This window comes from Protopterus annectens, chromosome 6.part1 (genome assembly GCF_019279795.1).
Source record: "Protopterus annectens isolate FY-2018-M chromosome 6.part1, PAN1.0, whole genome shotgun sequence".
NCBI classification, from domain to species: Eukaryota; Metazoa; Chordata; order Ceratodontiformes; family Protopteridae; genus Protopterus; species Protopterus annectens.
In genome coordinates, this window is record NC_056738.1 from 174,159,105 (window position 1) to 174,178,302 (window position 19,198).

A 19,198-nucleotide genomic window follows, 5' to 3' on the forward strand; every position below is an offset into this window, starting at 1 on the left:
ACATCTTCTTCCTGTATCAGAAATGATATCGTAGCACTGTACCTGTGATACAGACTCTAGATCTCAAAGCAACACTGAAAAAGTTCATACCGAACATGTAGCAGTATCCATTCCCATTCCTGATGATGTCCCAATTGTCTCCAAAGTTGAACATTCCTTGAAGACAGTCACCATAGTCAAGAGCCAATTCTGACTTGTGTTACATGATCAGGTCGTATTTCCAGACCTCGTGTAAAATACACAGCAACTTGGACATAATTGTTTTAATGTGTATCTAATTTTGTATGACTGCATGTCAAATAACTAGTTCTGTATGTCAAAAGATCATTGCTGTAAATTGCATGTCATGGAATACTGTCATTTTGTATATGGACGATTTCTCAAAGAGGGAGGATGTAGATCATAGTGTGTGTGCATGTACCTTTAGGAAGCATTTCCACATGTAGTGTGGTAGTCTGTTTATAAGTTTAAGTTACAAAGCAGGGCTTTCTAAAGATTTTCAAGACTGACTTTCTTAAAGATGTCTTTCCAGACTACGTATGAGGTACTATTTAGCAGATAAGTGTAAAGTAATATACTACTGAGGCATCCAACATAAAAGAAACTGATTAACCATATAAACAACTGAAAGCACAACAAACTGCACATACCATCAGAATTATCTAAAACTAAATAGCATCCACGTCACCTTCAATATCTCTCACTAAACAAATATCTGCAAATGGAAGCATCTTCGAGACAATCACATTAACACATAAACAAAAAAAATCCAACTGAATTATAAACATTACAAAAACCCGTTAAAAATAAAAACTAACTTAAATATGTTTAGATGACCAGTACATACTACAGCTGCATAAAAAGTAACGACCTAAAAAAAGACTTTAAACCCAATAATCTACAACTGAAATCAAATCTAAAATAAAAATCTTAAAAGTTTTGTTTCTTTTAATTTTAACTGATATAATGCAGCTCATACCTCTTCCTGCTGCATGGTTATTTAACAGGAAGTAAACAGTACAACAGACTTTTTTTTTTTTTTTTTTAGGAAAACTACTGGCTGCTACAGTTCACCCCTTACATAAGTGAAATGAAAATGCCTAAAACAGAACCCACAATTTGTTGACATCTTGAGAAACAATTCTCTAGATGGAATCATTACTTAACTGCTGCACTTTACAAATGAAATTCACAATTAAAAAAAAAAAAGGGGGAGGACCAAAAGTACTGAACCCATACAGACATATTATACACACACCGACGACTGGAATTTTACCTCAAAGTCAAAATGTTGAAAAAATAAAATTACACACACACACACACACACACACACACACACACACACACATATCCTGGTGTTAAAAGAATCTAAAAATAAGATGTTCACATAGCTTTAGGGCAACTGTTAGCATTACGGTTAGGGTTCAGGTTTGCATACACAAGTAAAACTGTGTAGGGGTATGAAGCCTAATCCTAACTAAGTTTATTCATAGCCCTAAAAACTAAAAGCACACAATCTAATCCAAACCACAGTCCTAGTCCCACTACACAAAAACACACTTGGAATGCTGAAAATGTGGTATTCCCCAGGCATCTCAACATTCTGGCACACCCACAATTAGTAGCAGAGAGGTTTCCAAGTAGACATTTTGCATTCAAGACTGTTCAATCTATTGGTATGAATCTACACATCTATGTGTATATACATTCATAAGTATGTGCACTCACATTGTGTGTGTATATATATATATATATATATATATATATATATATATATATATATATATATATATATATATATATACACACACATATACACACACATCATCACTGTTCATCTGTATTAAGCATCCTTCTAATGTTTGAAAGATGCTTAGCAAAGTTTTGTTAAGAATTTTTCTGTTGTGTTAAGCTCTAGCTTTAAGCCAAGGCATAGCGGCATTAAAAAGCTAAAACAGCAATAAAAGTTATACACTGCACTGTCCCAAACATATAAAAAGGTGTCCTAGAATGAAGAGTAACAACTTTTAAAGCAGTTTTATTTATCACAGTAATGCTTCACTGTTTGTTGCCGAATGTGTGCCAACACTGCTTCATGGTTTCCAATGTCGTAAAACACTTCATACTCCTACTTTTTTTTCTATAAGTAATACTACATTAGAGTTCCATGTACTACAAAGAACTGTGCTTGAGTCTCTCTAACCACAACACAGAGTGGATATAAAAAGTGTGCACACCCCTGTTAAAATGCCAGGTTTTTTAGATAAAAAAAAGACCACAACAAATCATTTCAAATCTAGCAGGCAACTCAGTAAATGTCAGGAAAATCCTACTAGGACAGCTGAACTTAGTTGATCAGTCTCTTTAATTGATGGCAGATGGGTACCCAAGAAGACTGAATGCTGGAATTAAATCAAAAGGTGCTTCAACAAAGTATTAGTTTAAGGGTGTGCACACTTATGCAATCAGCTTATTGTACTTGTTTTTATTTTTTATATTTTTCCCCCAAAAGATTAGTTTGTTTTTCAATTGAATTATACAGGATATAGGTCACATTAAAGGTTGGAAAGTTTTGAAAGGATTTATTGTAATCTCATTTTTTATATCACACAAACCTGGCATTTTAACAGGGGTGTGTACATTTTTTATATCCGCTTTACGTGTTCTTGACATGAATTTCCAGAAATGCATCTCTTGATTTTTGCTTCACTCTGCTATCCAGGTGAATTTCTTCATATCAGTGTCACAAATCCAAACAAGTTGGTTAGGATTGTATACCAAAGCATAATCCTCTATACCATCTGCTGTGGATGTGTAAGGCTGGCAACTCATAAAAACAAATTTTCTAACATTTACATGTAGCGCACCCGCAGGTGTAGCTGAAGAGATATGGGTTCCTTCCTACCGGACGCTGGTGACACCCCTATAGGCCCAACACACCAAAGTGGCAAGAGGGACAGATTTTATTCTAAGTGACACATCTAGTTTAAAAAGGCAATAGCACAACCATAAACAAATTATTTCAACAGTGCACCAGTTAGCAATAAAGCAAGATGAAATATGCATGCAATAAAAACCTACATTCACCCTCTTCCCCAGAACTTAACAGAAGAAAGTCTTGACATTCAAACATGCACAAAGAAGGCAATATCAATGAGCAGTAAAGCTTTATAATGCAGTAATACAAACACGGGAAAAAATGCAAGGTTGTTAAGCAATAAAAGAGAGTCATGATACAATACAGATATGAGAAAATGCAATGTCATTGAGCAGCAAAATTCTTTAAGACAGCAGTACTAACACGAGCAAAATGCAAGGTCATTGAACAATGAGGATTTATAATGCAACAATACAAATATGAGAAAATGCAATGTCACTGAGCAGTAAAGATTCTTTAAAGGCAGTAGTACTAACATGGCAAAATGCATCATCATTGACCAATAAAGATTTATAGTGCCACAATACAAATGAGAGAACGCAATGTCATTCAGCAGTACTAACACCCTCTACCCCCTTGATCAATTCTAAATAGACCAACTATGAAACAATCTATTATACCCTGTTCACTGGCCAGTGACTATTTACAGTCTTGCTGCTGGCATAATGGGGCCCAGGTTGGAGCTCATATGGATCCCAGTTATTTGTAATCCACAAAGCATTTGTGGGGGGGGCCACAATCTTATAAAAATGACGGCCAGAGCCTCTCACCACTCCATCGAGAATATCCTAGCGACCAGGTGCTGTGGTTCCTCCGATGAGAAAAGTAGAAAATTGCCTACCAGAACTCTGGTAATCATCTATGGCTTCTCGGTACAAGGCCAAGGGAACTCCCTTTTCTTGCTGAATCATAGCATGCGTGCAGCTACTGGTTTCAGACTTCTCTCCGGATTCCACAAAATACCATCATCCAAGATTTCAGCCAGAGACAGACACAATCTACTTCACTTTCCTGTCCCAAAGCACTAGAAAAGAAAATCCAGTCATGTTGCAGGGCCCTTTTCCCTTCAGCTATGTCTTTCAGTCTTCCCTCCTTCAGCTAGTCTTCCAGACTCTTCTTTCAAAATTTTATTTTATATCCCTACTGTTAATAAAGAGAACTTAACGAAATGTACCTCAATATGGCAAGCTCCATCACAAACTTCCAAATATATAACGTCCACCTATAAACTGATAAAAAAGACATCAAATATCATGATCGCCTTCTTGTATCGAACTATTGGAAAGAAAATTACTATTGGTTGAAGAAAGTAAATTCATAAATGCAATTAAATTAACAGCAAAATCAATTTCCCTCCAAAAGCTTTCACCTAACTCAGGATATTCAATAATGCATACTACACACGCCTTAGCTTGTATAAATTCAACTCCAAGAACTGTCCAAAATGCCCTTATTGTAAAGGTGAAACTGCTGACCTCCTTCATATGTTTTGGAGCTGCTAATGTATATATAAACTTTGGAATTCCCTAAAGTTACAACTACAAAAGATGAGGTATCAAAATTCAATGTTATCTTGGGAATTTATGATATTACACATTCCTCCAAATAATACACCTAGATCCCAGGTGATTGTACTTATGAATATTTTCCTATTAATGAAGCTCTATATAACTACAAATTGGCTGAACCCAACTCAAACGTCTTGGGAAAAATTTAAGATCTTAGCGATAAAACACATATTAGCCCACAAATATGTTATCAATAGCCAAAGTAAACATCCAAATAATCTAAAGATTTGGGAACAAATTTTCAACATTATATTAGCTTAATGCACCAAAATCAGGAAACCCCATTGTTATTTTATTTTATACTATAAAGTATAACCTTTGTAAGAACCATACTATTTCAAGATATTATCTTTGCACAGAAGAATTTTTATAGATATGTTATTTAAATGGTGAAAGCATTCATGTAAATAATGTATATATTTTGTTATAATGTTGATAGAATTTGTTTGGAAATTATTTCTATTTCTCTGTATTTTTCTGTTAAGAGTTTGTATGAACAAGAGAAAAACAATAAAGAATTATTATTGAAAAAAAAAATGTATTTTATATTCCTGAAAAGGAGCTCCACCTTGTGGTGTAATGAAAAACTACAGTCTATTACTTCTACATGAAATACAGTGGGAGCTACACTCTACTTCCGCTTGAAAAACTTGGGTCCCCAAAGTCAAAGGTAGATTAGCAGAAAATATTTACAAACACTAATGCACCATCAACTGAATACATTTGCATTCAAAAGGTACATTCCACCAAGGGTAATCAGCCTTATGCTTAACTTGGGATGGGGATGGGGTCTCACCACTGGAGTAGGAGGCATAGGGATTATGAGCACAGACCCTTCGATGAGCTGTGGTCACAGGTTCCCGTGTACTATGTCCCAAACTGTTATAGGTAAGACTCTGTGGGGGCCGAATCTGTCTCCGCAGATTTGGTTCGGAAGAGACAACCAAGGAATTTTGCTTGAAAGGTTTGTCACTCACATCACATTCAGTGTCTAGTTCTTCAGTAGGCATATTGTCCACTTCTAAGATCTCCTCTTGTACAACTTCACTTTCATTTCCCATAACAGTATGACTACCCTCAGCACTATTTTCTGAAGTTTGCATAGCAGGGCCTCCATCAGTATCAGGTCCTGCAAGAGGCACAGAAACAGTCTATTGTTAGGTCTGGGCTGCTCAAAATGATAGAGAACAAATTATGGTGCATTTACATTGAGATTACAGTCCACAGGGTCTTGAACATCCTCATAAAAAAGGCCACTGAAACCCCCAGTCATCATCACTGTCCTACTCTCCTTCAGCAGGAGGAGAGGATAGTTTCTCTCCGCCTTAGGCTTCCTCTGAGCCATTCTGGGTTCCGGATTCATGAGCCTCACTGATTTTGCCAAAGGCATTAAGTTGTTTCAGTGTCAGGTTTTTATGGGGCCTTCTTTCCCCTCAGGGAAAACTTGGTAGACAGGGATTATTAGGTAGCTGAGAACAAAATTATATAAATCTCAGATCCCCAGTGGTCAGTTAGTTTATGCTTTCCTTGTAGTCCCAGTTTTCTCAAAAGAACTCTGTCCCCTGGCTGCAAGTCATGCATCTTTACTTTTTTTGTGTCATAGTGAGGCTTGTTTCACTGATTTTTCAGCAAGCTCATAAGCCAGGGTCTTCGAGTCTCTCCACATAACTGCCATGAGATCGCACTGGTGTATCAGCTGCGACTCCAAAGGTCGCATCAACAGGAAGACGAGCTTCTCTTCCAAACATTAGGAAGTAAGGAGAGAATCTTGTAGACTCTTCTCAGCAGATAGTGTCTCCAACATGTCTAGTAAAGTTCTGTTGAAACGCTCAGGCTGAGAATCCCCTTGAGGATAAGGAGTAGTGCTGCATTTCTGGACTCCCAACAGAGTAGTTCATGGACAAGCTTGCTCTCAAAATCAAGTCCTTGATCAGAGTACATCCTTTTTGGCAGGCCATAGTGTACAAAGAACTTCTTAACTAGTAGTTTTGCCACTGTAATAGCTTTCTGATCGCGAGTGGGAAATGCTCAAGCATACTTGGTATAGTGGTCAGTCACCACCAGCACATTGCTGATCCCGTCTTCATCCGGTTCAATGCACAGAAATCTATACAGACCAGTTCCATGGGTCCACTACTTTCCATTTGACCCAATGAGGCAGCTCTGGTCAGCAGAGTCTCTCTCTGAATGCAACAAAGACATGTACGACAATAATCCTCAACATCTTGCATTATGCATGGCCAGTAGAACCCGTCTCGTGCCAGACCCACAGTTCTGTCATAACCAAGATAACCATGTTTATCATGTAATGATCGGAGTACTACTTCTCTATACTTCTGAGGAAGCAACAATTGCCATTTTTCACTGCCAAGTGCACTAGCAGATCTCCTATACACTAGTCCATTCTGTATCTGGAGTCTGTCCCATTCTGGCAAGTCTTGCCAGAAGATAGATATCAGTGTGAAGCATATTTACTTGTTTCTTCTCTAAAGCAGCTACCAGCAGCTGACCTAAGGGATCTTCTCTCGGATGTCTCCTGAGGTCAATGTTACTCAAAGCTGGTAGCGATGAAGCCTGAAAAGTGACCAGATTACAGTAAGCTTTGGGTTTGCTTGCTGCAGACAGACCCAACTTTTGGGCTCAAAATTCAGTGTTTTGATAGCAGGTTGCAATCAGACACATACCTCCCCATTCATTGTCAGGGTGTAAATCTCCCCTGGGCAGTATTTCACACAGAAATTATAGTTGCATAGAGCTGCCATCCATCGGTGGCCAATAGCATCTAGCTTTGCAGTGGTCTGGATGTATGTCCGAGGATTGTTGTCAGTCTGCACTTCAAATTCAGCCCGATAGAGTTAGTCAAGCAGCTTGTCCACTACCGCCCATTTTAAAGCAAGGAATTCCAACTTGTGCGCAGGGTAGTTTCTTTCTGTGGGGGATAAACTCAGACTGATAAAAGCCACAGGTCTCACCTTCTTGTCATACTCCTGGTAAAGGACTCCTCCTAAGCCATCCCTGCTAGCATCCACATGTAAAGTGTATGGCTTTGTTGAGTCAGCATATGCCAGCACAGTGGCATGTGTGAGACAATATTTAAGCTGTTCAAATGACTTTTTGCACTCAGGAGCCCAACGACTCTCGATGAGTTCTTTAGAACCTCTCAGTCCCTTAAGCTTTTTCACAAGGATATCTTCATCTGCTTTCTCATCATTTCAGAGCAAATGGTTGAGGGGTCTTGCTATCTTTGAAAATCCTCCCACAAACTTTCTATAGTAACTGCAGAACCCCAGGAAAGATAAAAGCTCGGTGATAGTTTTGGGTCTGTGCCAAGATGTCACCGCTTCAACTTTGCTGGGATCTGTGGATATTTCATTTGCAAACACTACATGTCCCACAAAGGTCATTGAAGGTTGGAAGAACTTGCATTTGTCCAAAGAAAACGTCAGGCCTTCCTTCTCAATCCTGTTCAATACCTTCATCAGTCTTTCTTCGTGCTCCTCTAGGGTCCTCCCAAAGACAATGATGTTTGTCCAGGTAGACGAAGACTTCCAGGAGATGCATGTCTCCAACGGTTTCCATGATTCTCTGGAAAGTTGCTAGTGCATTTGATAAACCTTGAGGTAAGAGAGCAAACTCAAAAAATCCCAAAGGGGTGAGGAAAGCAGTCTTCTCTTTATCTTCTGGGTGCATAGGGATTTGATAGTATGCACCCCTTAAGTCTAGCACACTGAACCACTTACTGCCCCAAGTCTAGAACACTGAACCAGTTACTGCCCACCTGGCAATTTAGAGCATCTTCAATCCGGGGAGTTATGTACTGGTCTGGAATGGTTCGCTGATTCAGACTACGATAGTCAACACACATGCAAATTTACCCATTCTTTTGCCTTACGACAATGGGAGAGGCATATGGACTTCTTGATCCTCTATCCCTGTGGCTTTTAGTTCTTCCAAATGTTTTCTCAAGTCTTCCAGGTCTCCTGGGGCTACTCTTCTGGAATGTTCCCTGAAGGAACGGTCCTCTTACTCGGTGTTCTGCACTTTTTGCACAGCCCACATCTAGTTAACTAGTAGAAAAACATGTTTTCTTTTTCATTAGTAGGTCTTTAACTCTGGGTAGCCACTCAGGGGGCAAGAGACCACCTCCTATCTCAATATCTTCCAGCTTCAACTCATTGACTCTGCTCTTATTCCTTGTCAAACACAGAAGCAGATAAGGGAGTGGCAGCATAAACATTTCCCAAACGCATTTGTGAATGCAGGACAATGGGAGTACTTCCTTTATTTTTCAAACACCACAGGCAAAGTATCATAAGGATGCTTTAACTTGTCTGCAGGCCAAACTTCTCGGACTAGTTCCAGCCCCAGTGGCAAGTCACTTTCTGGATCTGTTTCCATCATGAGATGAGAAGAGAGGAAACTGTTTGTCCACACATCCTCACTTTGGCAAAACCGGTCTCAGGAGAGGATGTAGTGTTGGGTGTTCCTGGGTCAACTGAGGCATTAGTATTCTTATGACGAGGTCAGTATTTGTCCCCACCAAACTAGATGCTGAATCCTTTCCTTTTGGCCTGGGGCACACAACAGCAAGTGTTTTAAAAACTTCTGTTGACGCAACAGCTGAAGTGGAAAATTCTAACCTGAGTGAGACATAACCATCATAAGGGAACTTCGTGTCACTTAGCCCCCAGACCTCCAAATCTTCTAACTTTAAGTGGCAAATGCTTTAAGCATTTTTGTTAGAAGTCTCTGTACAGAATGGCAATTTGTGCACCAGTATCCAACAGTGCTTTACTATACACTCCTATTTTTATTGACACGACAGCGGACGGTCCCAGTAGGTCATCAGGTAGTTTGTTTCCGGTGTTGTTCAGCTGTACAGCAGTCAGCATGTTGTTGAGGTACTGCCGGTTGATCTCACCATTTTAACAGATAAGACTCTTGCTTAGTAATGATTTGCAGTCTGAGATGGCTTTCCAATTCGGCTGTTCACCTCAGATGATCTGATGTATTCCTCCCTTCAGCTAAAGTTACCATGGCTTTCTGCAATTCTGTAATGGTCTTGGTAACTTGAGCTATGACGTCAGTCTGCAACTAACACCTTTCACATTGTGGACACTGGGCCACGACTCCTGTTTGAGCGTGGTTATAGGCTCCTGCTGGTGTTCACTCACTGTTTTAGTTGCTGTTGAACACTGAGATTTGGCTTCTAACAGGGCTTCCTCTCTATTTCTCATCCTCATTTTCCACACAATGGGGTTCCATAGCTTAAGCTCCCTGGAAAATCTGTCCGATCCGTACTTGTCAGCTACTTTCGGATCCACCCCCTTCTTTAGTATGATCTGGTGGAGCATTTTAATCTAAATCATAATGTAATCAGATACATAACAAGAAGTTGGCGAGAAACTATGTTCAAACTAATACAGTAGGTCAGCAGCCCTCTCTGTCTTTCCAGTCACATCTTGCAGTACTCCTAAATAGTCCTTGGCCGTGCAAGCTTGCTTACCCATCCTTAGGTTGCATATGGTATCTGCAGCCAAGCCCTTTAGACTTTCAGCTATCCGCTGCATCTTCTGAGATTCTGGGATATCCCACTCCTCTAGGGCTTGTGAAGCTTGATCCAGCCAGGATTCAAAATCTTCCTCTCCCTGAGGTGTGGGTTGTTTGGCAGAAAAGAAAAAACGCAATTTGCAGTAACCAAACCCAGTGAATGGGTGTGTAGGCTTTAAGCATTTTTCTACAATACTTCCAAAGCATTCAAAACAAAACTTCAGGACCTATAGTATTTATGGGGAGTGAAGCTACAGCTTCTGGTGTAAGGTTCCGACCTACTTGGATAGCTTCCACAGATATTTTCTCTGTTGCTGAGGTAGTGCACTTCTCAGGATTACCACACAGACTGCACTCTCATCTGAAATTTGTACAAGCAAGAGGTATGTGCTCATACACTGAAGGACTTTTCTATTCTAATAAGGCCAATGTGCTCTGCTCAGTAGGGTCCACAATGCTGTCCAACAAAATCCATGCCCCACAACCAGCAAGGATCCTGTGACTTGATGTATTTGCATATCAGTCCATGTGACCCCTGGCAACACCAGAACTAAGCAATGCTCTGACTATGCACTGTGCTATTTGCACCACTTAGCAGCTACTTCTGGGTTCATGTTTCTGCTGGATTTGCTTTCCACACGTACAGGGGAATAGGGTGGAGTCCAAGGCAGTACAGAAAATCCCAGACGAGCCACCAAATGTAGTGCACCGGCAGGTATAGCTGAAGAGATATGGGTTCCTTCCTATCTCACTCTGGTGACACCCCTATAGGCCCAACACACCAAGGTGGCAAGAGGGACAGATTTTATTCTAGGTGACACATTTAGTTTAAAAAGGCAATAGCACAACCATAAACAAATTATTTCAACAGTGGCACCAGTCAGCAATAAAGCAAGGTGAGACATGCATGCAATAAAAACACACATTCACCCTCTTCCCCAGAATTCAACCAAAGAAAGTCTTGATATTCAAGCATGCATAAAGAAAGCAATATCATTGAGAGCAGTAAAGCATTATAATGCAGCAATGCAAAAACGGGAAAACAATGCAATGTCATTAAGCAATAAGAGAGAGTCATGATACAACAATATAGATATAAGAAAATGCAATGTCATTGAGCAGCAAAATTCTTGAAGACAGCAGTACTAACACAAGTAAAATGCACTGTCATTGAACGATGAGGATTTATAATGCAACAATACAAATATGAGAAAATGCAATGTCACTGAGCAGTAAAGATTATTTAAGGCAGCAGTACTAACATGGCAAAATGCATTATCATTGAATAAAGATTTATAGTGCCACAACACAAATATGAGAGAATGCAATGTCATTCAGCAGTACTAACACCCTCGACCCCCTTGATCAATTCTAAGCAGACCAACTATGAAACACTCTTATTATACCCTCTCCACTGGCCAGTGACTAATTTACAGTCTTGCTGCCGGCATGATGGGGCCCAAGTTGGAGCTCATATGGATCCGAGTTTTGTAATCCACAAACCATTGGGGGGGGGGGGACCACAATCTTATAAAAATATAAAAATGATGGCCAGAACCTCTCACCACTCAGTCGAGAATATCTTAGTGACCAGGTGCCGTGGTTCCTCTGATGAGAAAAGCAGAAAAATCACCTACCAGAACTCTGGTAATCATCTATGGCTTCTTGGTACTAGGCCCCAAGGGAACTCCTTTTCCTGCTGAATCATAGCAGGTGTGGTGCTACTGGTTTCAGACTTCTCTCCCGATTCCACAAAATACCATCATCCAGGATTTCGGCCAGAGACATGTGCTACTTCACTTCCCTGTCCCAAAGCACTAGAAAAGAAAATCCAGTCATGCTTCAAGGCCCTTTTCCCTTCCCTTCAGCTACGTTTCAGTCTTCCCTCCTTCAGCAAGTCTTCCAAACTTTTTTCACTTTAAAAATTGGCTCTTATATTCCTGAAAAAGAGCTCAACCTTGTGGTGTAATGGAAAACTGCAGTCTATTACTTCTACACGAAATACAGTGGGAGCTACATACAGAACAAACATATGCTCGGTCCTGGCCAGTACACAAACTTCCGTGAAAAGATTTTCTTATACTGCTAACATACAAGATACAAATGCAGATGAAAATAAAATTCACTGGGATGCCATGTTGCCCAAGGGTCTATATTAGCATGTTGACAAATGCCCTTACGTCGACACATATTAAACAAAATGCCTAAATTTCGAATGGACAGAACAGGGATTTTTTTCCCCAGGGAAAAACATCACTGGGCCGTTGTCGGGAATTTGCTCTTTCTTCCACCGTAGTGGGATCTCCGAGTTGGCATATTTAAGTAGGGGAGTGCAGCCCCTCATTTTATTTTGTCTGCCGATTTTTTTTTTTGGCCCCAGTGATTTTTTTCCCCGGGGGGGGGGGGGGATCGTTGTTCTGGCCATTTGAGATTTAGGCATTTAGCTTAATATGTGTTGACGTAAGGGTGTTTGCTATTCTGCCCTGTCAACATACTAATATAGACCCATTGCTTAATATGGTATGCCCAATGTCATACAATAACCTCTGCTCTAAACAATTTTAATCTGTAATGGCCACTACAACAACAACACTCAACTTCATAATAAAGAAAGAAAGAAGCACAAATACACAAGCTACATGGCCTAGGCCCTAAGAAAAATTAAGATACTAGATCCAGCTACCTACAGGTAATATAAAATATTTGAATTTATTCATTTGCATTTTGTTGATCAGGTCAGCTCTGCTAGACATAGCTCATTTACTCAGAGGACCTAGTAAATAAAGCTTCCTTATACAATCCAATTCATTATTCAACAAACCAACATATAATGCAAAAAGGTATACATTACTGCTCCCACAGAACAATCAATCAGTAACAGACTGTACATATAAAGTACGATATTCTCTATGTAGTTAGGAAAGGGATAAAGTAAGATTTCAAGTACTATTGGTTTGTTGGTGGGTGATACTGTGAAACAGCAGTAACTGTAACTACCTCACAGTTTGAATGTCATATCTGTATACATGTGTTATTTGTTTGGTACTAAAGTTTCTGCCTACATTCCAAAGATTTGCAAGTAGTTAAAATGGTGATCCTCAAACTGCTCAGTAGCACGAGTGTGTATGTGTGCGTGTAAATATGTGTGTGCATATATAGCTGTGTGTACGAGTGTGTGAAAATATGCATGTTTGTGTGTATATATGTGTTTTATGTATGTACATGTATATGTATGCATGAGTGTATGTATGTATGTCCTGTAATGGACTGGTGTGTTGTCCAGGATTAGTTTATTTGCCTTGTACCTACAGAAGGCAGGAGAAGCTCTAGTTCTCCAATAATCCTTAACTAGACTATGTGAGTAAACAGAGAATGAACTGGTTACCAGTTTTATTAACAGCAGAAATTAATGCATTAATGTCAGTAGTAAAATGAGGAAATGGATACAATTCAATTAGTGATGATTGTGGCATCATCCATTATTTTCAATGGGATCATTCTTTTAAAACAGGGCAAGGGAAAACAAGTAGCTCTAGGTGAAGTGGGGGACAAGCTTCCACCATTTCCATGGTGGAAGTGGCCCCATGCTTAATATAATAACATCCAAGGTCATACAACCTTGATAGAAGTCTGTATCCATCCATAACCCCTTTTCTCATTTTTAGCATATGGTGTTGGAGTGTCACTTCGACGGGGAGAATCAACGTCATATTAAACAAAAAAACACAACACTCCCAACAAAAATGGCATCATGAAACCTTTACATAATGGTTAGAAACACTGCTCAGTAATGCACCTACATTTTCTGTTTTATAATTGAAAACAGATTTATTTAGCATCATAGAGTAACAGTACTATTACAATTAATCCACATTCATAGGTTCATAGGTTCATACTAGGCTATCTGCCCGAGGGCATTTATAAGCCTAGCCCATCGTTTTGTGGCTTACGCCACCCCTTTAGTATGGGGAACTATACCCATTATTTTGCTGTGCCTCTGTCGAGCAGTGACACTGAGGTAATTCCTGGGGTATATCTGCGATCTCCCATCCATTGGTCAAGATTTCTCTTGAACAAGGCCAGCGAGGTGCTCTGCCTCACATGTACCGGGATTTTGTTCCACAGCATAGGGAGTCTTTGGGTGATGAATCTATCCCTCCAGCACGTCCTATTAATAGCCGTGTCGAGGTTTAAGTCTCCCGCCCTTGTGGCTCTGATGGATCTAGATTTTTTGAGGTGAAGCATATTCATCAAATCTGGGTTTGACATGGCCTTGTATGTTAGGCAAAGGTCACCTCTGAGCAAGCGGTAAGCGACTGAATAGAGCTGGAGTTCATAAAGGTTAAAAGCATTATTTACACATGAATGCTGCACAACCAATGTTTTGGGAAAGCAGCTGAAAAGGACTGTCATTTTACAACTTTTAAAAATGTGTGCGTGCGTGGTGTCTGCTCACACTACTACTGTTGTTGAAACTGGAAGGCTGTTTCACGTTTGTGCAAGATAGCACTTGGGGCTATACTACCTATGTCGACTCCATTTTCATAGCCTATGTGCTCACGACAGCTGTGCCAACTACTCTGAATCTATTTTTTTAAACTTTGTGGGGACTACTAACTTGAGTTGTCTGGTCAGTACCCACTAGGTAGGTCTGACGCATCCTGAATAAAATTTCTGCAAAACAGATTATGACAGTAGGAGTGAAATTGTGCTCTAATTGTGAATTCTGTTTAAAAAATATACTCTATACATACCTCTCAAACATACATCATTCAAAATAATGTACCTCATTTGGCAGTCTTAAAAAGTTCATGCTCCTCGAAGGTTCACATTGAAAGAGTCTGTCACACATTCAGTTTTAGGAATTTTTTTTAACAGATATCCATGGTACATAGAAATAAATGATACCAATTATTAAAAGATCTTTTTCATAAGTAGAAGCAGCATATTTTAAAAATCCTAGATGACCTTCCTAGTTGAACTTGTTAGTAAGCCATTAGCATTTCTTCCACATTTGCCCATTTGTTCCACATTATGAGGGCTAGTGGGGTTCCTCACTTTGGGCATGCAAGGTTGACTGCTATGACTGTATATGGACGAGATTCTATTTTCATACTATACTGAAAATATTATGTTGAAGAGTCAGAAACGGAAATGGATGATGGGACACAAGGGTATGTTATCAAAAGCAACAATTTAGCAAAATGAAGCATGCGGTTAATACTGTATGGCTTGTCAAAAATCAGTATTATGTATCATTTGTGCCAATAATCTAGGATTTCCCAAAACAAGCCCTCTAATCAAAAGTATTCTTCCCAGAGGAAACCAAAGTAATGAAAGTTGTATACACATTACTGAAATGAGAAAAGGTCGTCTGAAAGTCAGCTCAAAATGCAGGACAAACAATTGCACTGTGGAAAATAAACATCAAAGACATTCGTTAAATCTGCAAACCACACCATGTGTCAGTGCACAAAATAAATGCAGCAAAACAGGACAACAGACAGGTAACACTACATCCATTAGTGCGTGCATGATGCTAAACACACTGCTGCTGCATAGGATTACCGCCTGACCCTCTTTATGCAGGACAGTCCCCATTTCGCAATTAAGCCCTGCGAAAATTCATGAAAATGGCTAATATCATTTGGTTTTATTACAAAAAATGTGTTTTATGTTTTCTCCAATAGCTGCAAAAATAAGTATTTTGTATCTCAAATGCCTTAATAAAAGAGAAAATGGAAGTAAACTCATATTCGAGAAGAGTGAGTGGGTACTGAAATGCAGTCCTTTACACACTAGATGTGGGTTTGTTTGCTCTGCAAAAAAACCTACATTTCCACAAAAAGTACAACTTTGGGCATTTCAAAAATCCTGATACCGTATACGTTTTTAGAAAAACTACACGTACAGCATTGGTTATTCATTCTTACCAAAGTTGTTACATCATAGTCATCCATAACGCCTACGTAAGATAAAGTATACCATCAACTGACGTAAATGTTGAACACAGAAACAGCTGACATCATCCTAAACACCATCCGCTAGCTTCTCCACATCACTTTCTTCGTCATCTTCAGAAATTTCCCGGTGTCCAAGTTATAGCCGCCATTTCCGAAAAGAGGACCAGGGCAAATAGTAGAAAACAGATGTTTTCGTTCAGGTCAAAATGCTAGGAGAAAGGATGATGATCCGGGATGATGAACTGGCTTTTCTACACAACTGACTGAGTCCCTACAGATCATTAAATAATTTCTAGCAAACATGAGCACATGTTTGCCAGATATGTAAACAAAGCTGTAAACTAGGTCGCGATGGGAATTGGGATACTTAATTCTACCACGTATCCCCCTGTATTGAAAGGTAGAGTGAATTGCTCGTATCCCCCTGTATTGAAAGGTTAGAGTGAAATGCTCGTATCCCCCTGTATTGAAAGGTTTGAGTGAATTGTTCGTTGTTTTTGGAGTTATAGGGTTACTAACTTTCCCTTTTATGCAGGGCAGGCTGTATTTAAACAGATTTGCCGTATAAAAATAAAAGCAAATGCCCAGAGATTTTAGGACAAAAATATTCCTAGTTTCCCTCTATTATTTCCATAAAAATAAAAAAAATCATGTATGAAGGCACCTTAATATGACGTGAAACCGTTCAGAGTTTATAAAACTAAGTTTTTATTTTACCTAAAAGGATTATCGCAACCACATTTGCATGGTAATACCGGTTGCTTCCCTATGTTAAAATGTAACCGTTAATGGAGTGGGAATGTGAAGTTGTGTGTTTTCTTTTACACTGAATATTTAATGCAGGGTTATCACTCAAAAATGAAAAAAGGTAACGTGGCTGTTGCACTTCACCGCTACTATATCATGTTGCTTTGCGTAAGTCGCAATCTGCGTAATGCACATTCCGTTTTCTCCTGGTAACAAATGCTGTCAGACATTAAATGTCTCCCGTGCTGAAAGTGTGATTTGTAAAGCAGAAGTGAGGCCAACACGGCATAAACAAAATAAAGGACACAAACCTGTGTAGTTTCTGCAAAAAGCTGAAGAGAGAGTTCAGAGGTGTGTTGCCACTTCTCTGTTACTAGCAATGTGGAACTAGTTAACGTTACTGAAGCTAAAGGTATACCTGCAGTGATTAGTAGACAGTGTTGGGTTACTTCTGAACATTAAACGCAATGTTTTTTTTGTCTTACTAGCTATTTCTAACTTTCTCGGCGATAAACAGTTCCGTTGCTTTTCAGAACATTTGTCGGCATAACTGCAGCGTGAAAAACAGCCGTTTGTCATGCTGCAAATGTGGTTGCGATAATACGTAAGTACCAAGAAGTTTAGTTCAGCCACTAAAAAGGTGGTAGTCCTACTTATTGGTTCATATGTTCATACTAGGCTAACTGCCCTAGGGCATTTATAAGCCTAGCCAGAATGTGTTTGGCTTTCGCCACCCATTTTAAATTAATTTTGCTATGCCCTTTTTCAAGGTTAGTATGCTGTGCCTCTGTCTAACAGTGACACAGAAATGATACCCGGGGTAAACCTACGATCTCCCATCCACTCATCAAGATTCCTCTTGAAGAGAGTCAATGAGGGACTCTGCCTAACCTGGACTGGGATTTTATTCCATAGTGAAGGGAGCCTCTGGGTTATGAATCTGTCCCTCCAGCATGTCCTATTTATTTCAGTGCTGAGGTTCAAGTCTCTCGAGCACGTAGCGCGATGGGATTTGGATTTTCTGAGGTGCAACATGTCCATTAATTCCAGGTTGGACATGGCTTTATACGGCAGGCACAGATCGCCTCTGAGCTGGCGGTATGCCACTGAGTAGAGCTGGAGTTTCTTTAACCGGGCAGCATATAGTATCTGTTTGAGCCCTATGATCCTCTTGGTGAGGTACTTTTGGGGTCTTTCCAGTTGCTGCAGGTGTCTGGTAAGGTACATCCCAAAAGGGGCATTGTACTCAATTATGGGCTTGATGAGGGATGAGTAAAGAGGCACGAGGACCTCCCCTGATCTAGATGTGAATCCCTTCATGATTAGGTGGGCTATATAAAATGTTTTTCTAATCACTTTGGCCATGTGGTTGTCAAATGAGCGATTGCTATCAACTTGGGTCCCCAGGTCTCTAATGACTTCTTCTGTACTTAATGGATTACCACCTATGTGGTAATTTGTGGGCACTTTGTTTTTGCCAAAGGGGATGACTATACACTTTTTGGCGTTTAGCTTGAGGCCATGGCTCTGGCACCAGTTGTCTGTTTCTATGAGGCCCTTTTGGAGGATGCTTGTATCGGCTGGAGAGTCGATTATGGCGCCCAGTTTGCAGTCATCTGCGAACTTAGTCCTTTCGTGTTGGCCTGTACCTCCGAGAAATATATACCGAACAAGAGAGGTCCCAGGACTGACCCTTGGGGGACGCCAATTGTAACTGGTTTGGAGTCTGACATGGCTCCAGCAATTCTAACCATGTGGGTTCTGTCCTTGAGCCAGTTTGCAACCCATCTAGTGACATAGGGGTTTATATTTAAGCTGGTGAGCTTATCTATAATGCCCGAGTGTGGTATTGTATCGAAGGCTTTTGCGAGGTCCAGGTAGGCTGTGTGGGCCACCTTCCCCTCGTCAATGGCCTTGGTGACTGTTTCAAAGAAATCAACCGGGTTTAAGAGGCAGGATCTGCCCTTAAGAAAGCCAAACTGGGTAGGATCCAGTGTCTGTAGGTCCCCAATATCTTTATTTATGAGGTCCAAGATAATCCTTTCCATAGCTTTGCAGACCAAGCTAGTCAGGCTTATGGGGCAATAGTTTCCAAGATCCGTTGAGGCACCACCTTTGTGGAGAGGGACCACTGTTGCTGTACGCCACTCTTTGGATACATATCCTGTAGTAAGGCTGAGATTGAACAGTAGTTTTATGTTTGGGTTTAGCTCTTCTTGGAGTTCATGTAGGACGCAGCCCGGGACACCGTCTGGTCCCACTGATGCTTTGTTTTTTGCTTTGGAGAGGGCAGCTCTTACCTGAGCATCTGAGATGTCAGGGGGGCAGCACTCTGCTGGGATAAATATTTGCCCTTTTGGTGGGGGGGGGAGAAGTTTGCGCTGAACCTGTCAGCTAGGATGTTGGCAATGTCTGTGGGTTCCGTGTATTTT

At 40.2% G+C, this 19,198-nt stretch overlaps 1 protein-coding gene across 1 annotated transcript in view; it reads right to left on the minus strand.

Moving 5' to 3' along the window:
- Positions 1–16,264, minus strand: part of TTC21B (tetratricopeptide repeat domain 21B) — a 3,240,027-nt gene extending 3,223,763 nt beyond the window's left edge. Inside the window, exon 1 of the mRNA XM_044075355.1 lies at positions 15,990–16,264. Coding sequence (XP_043931290.1) covers positions 15,990–16,016 — 27 coding nt within the window. The 5' untranslated portion in view covers positions 16,017–16,264. The remainder of the gene's footprint in view (positions 1–15,989) is intronic.
- Positions 16,265–19,198: the final 2,934 nt, after the last annotated feature.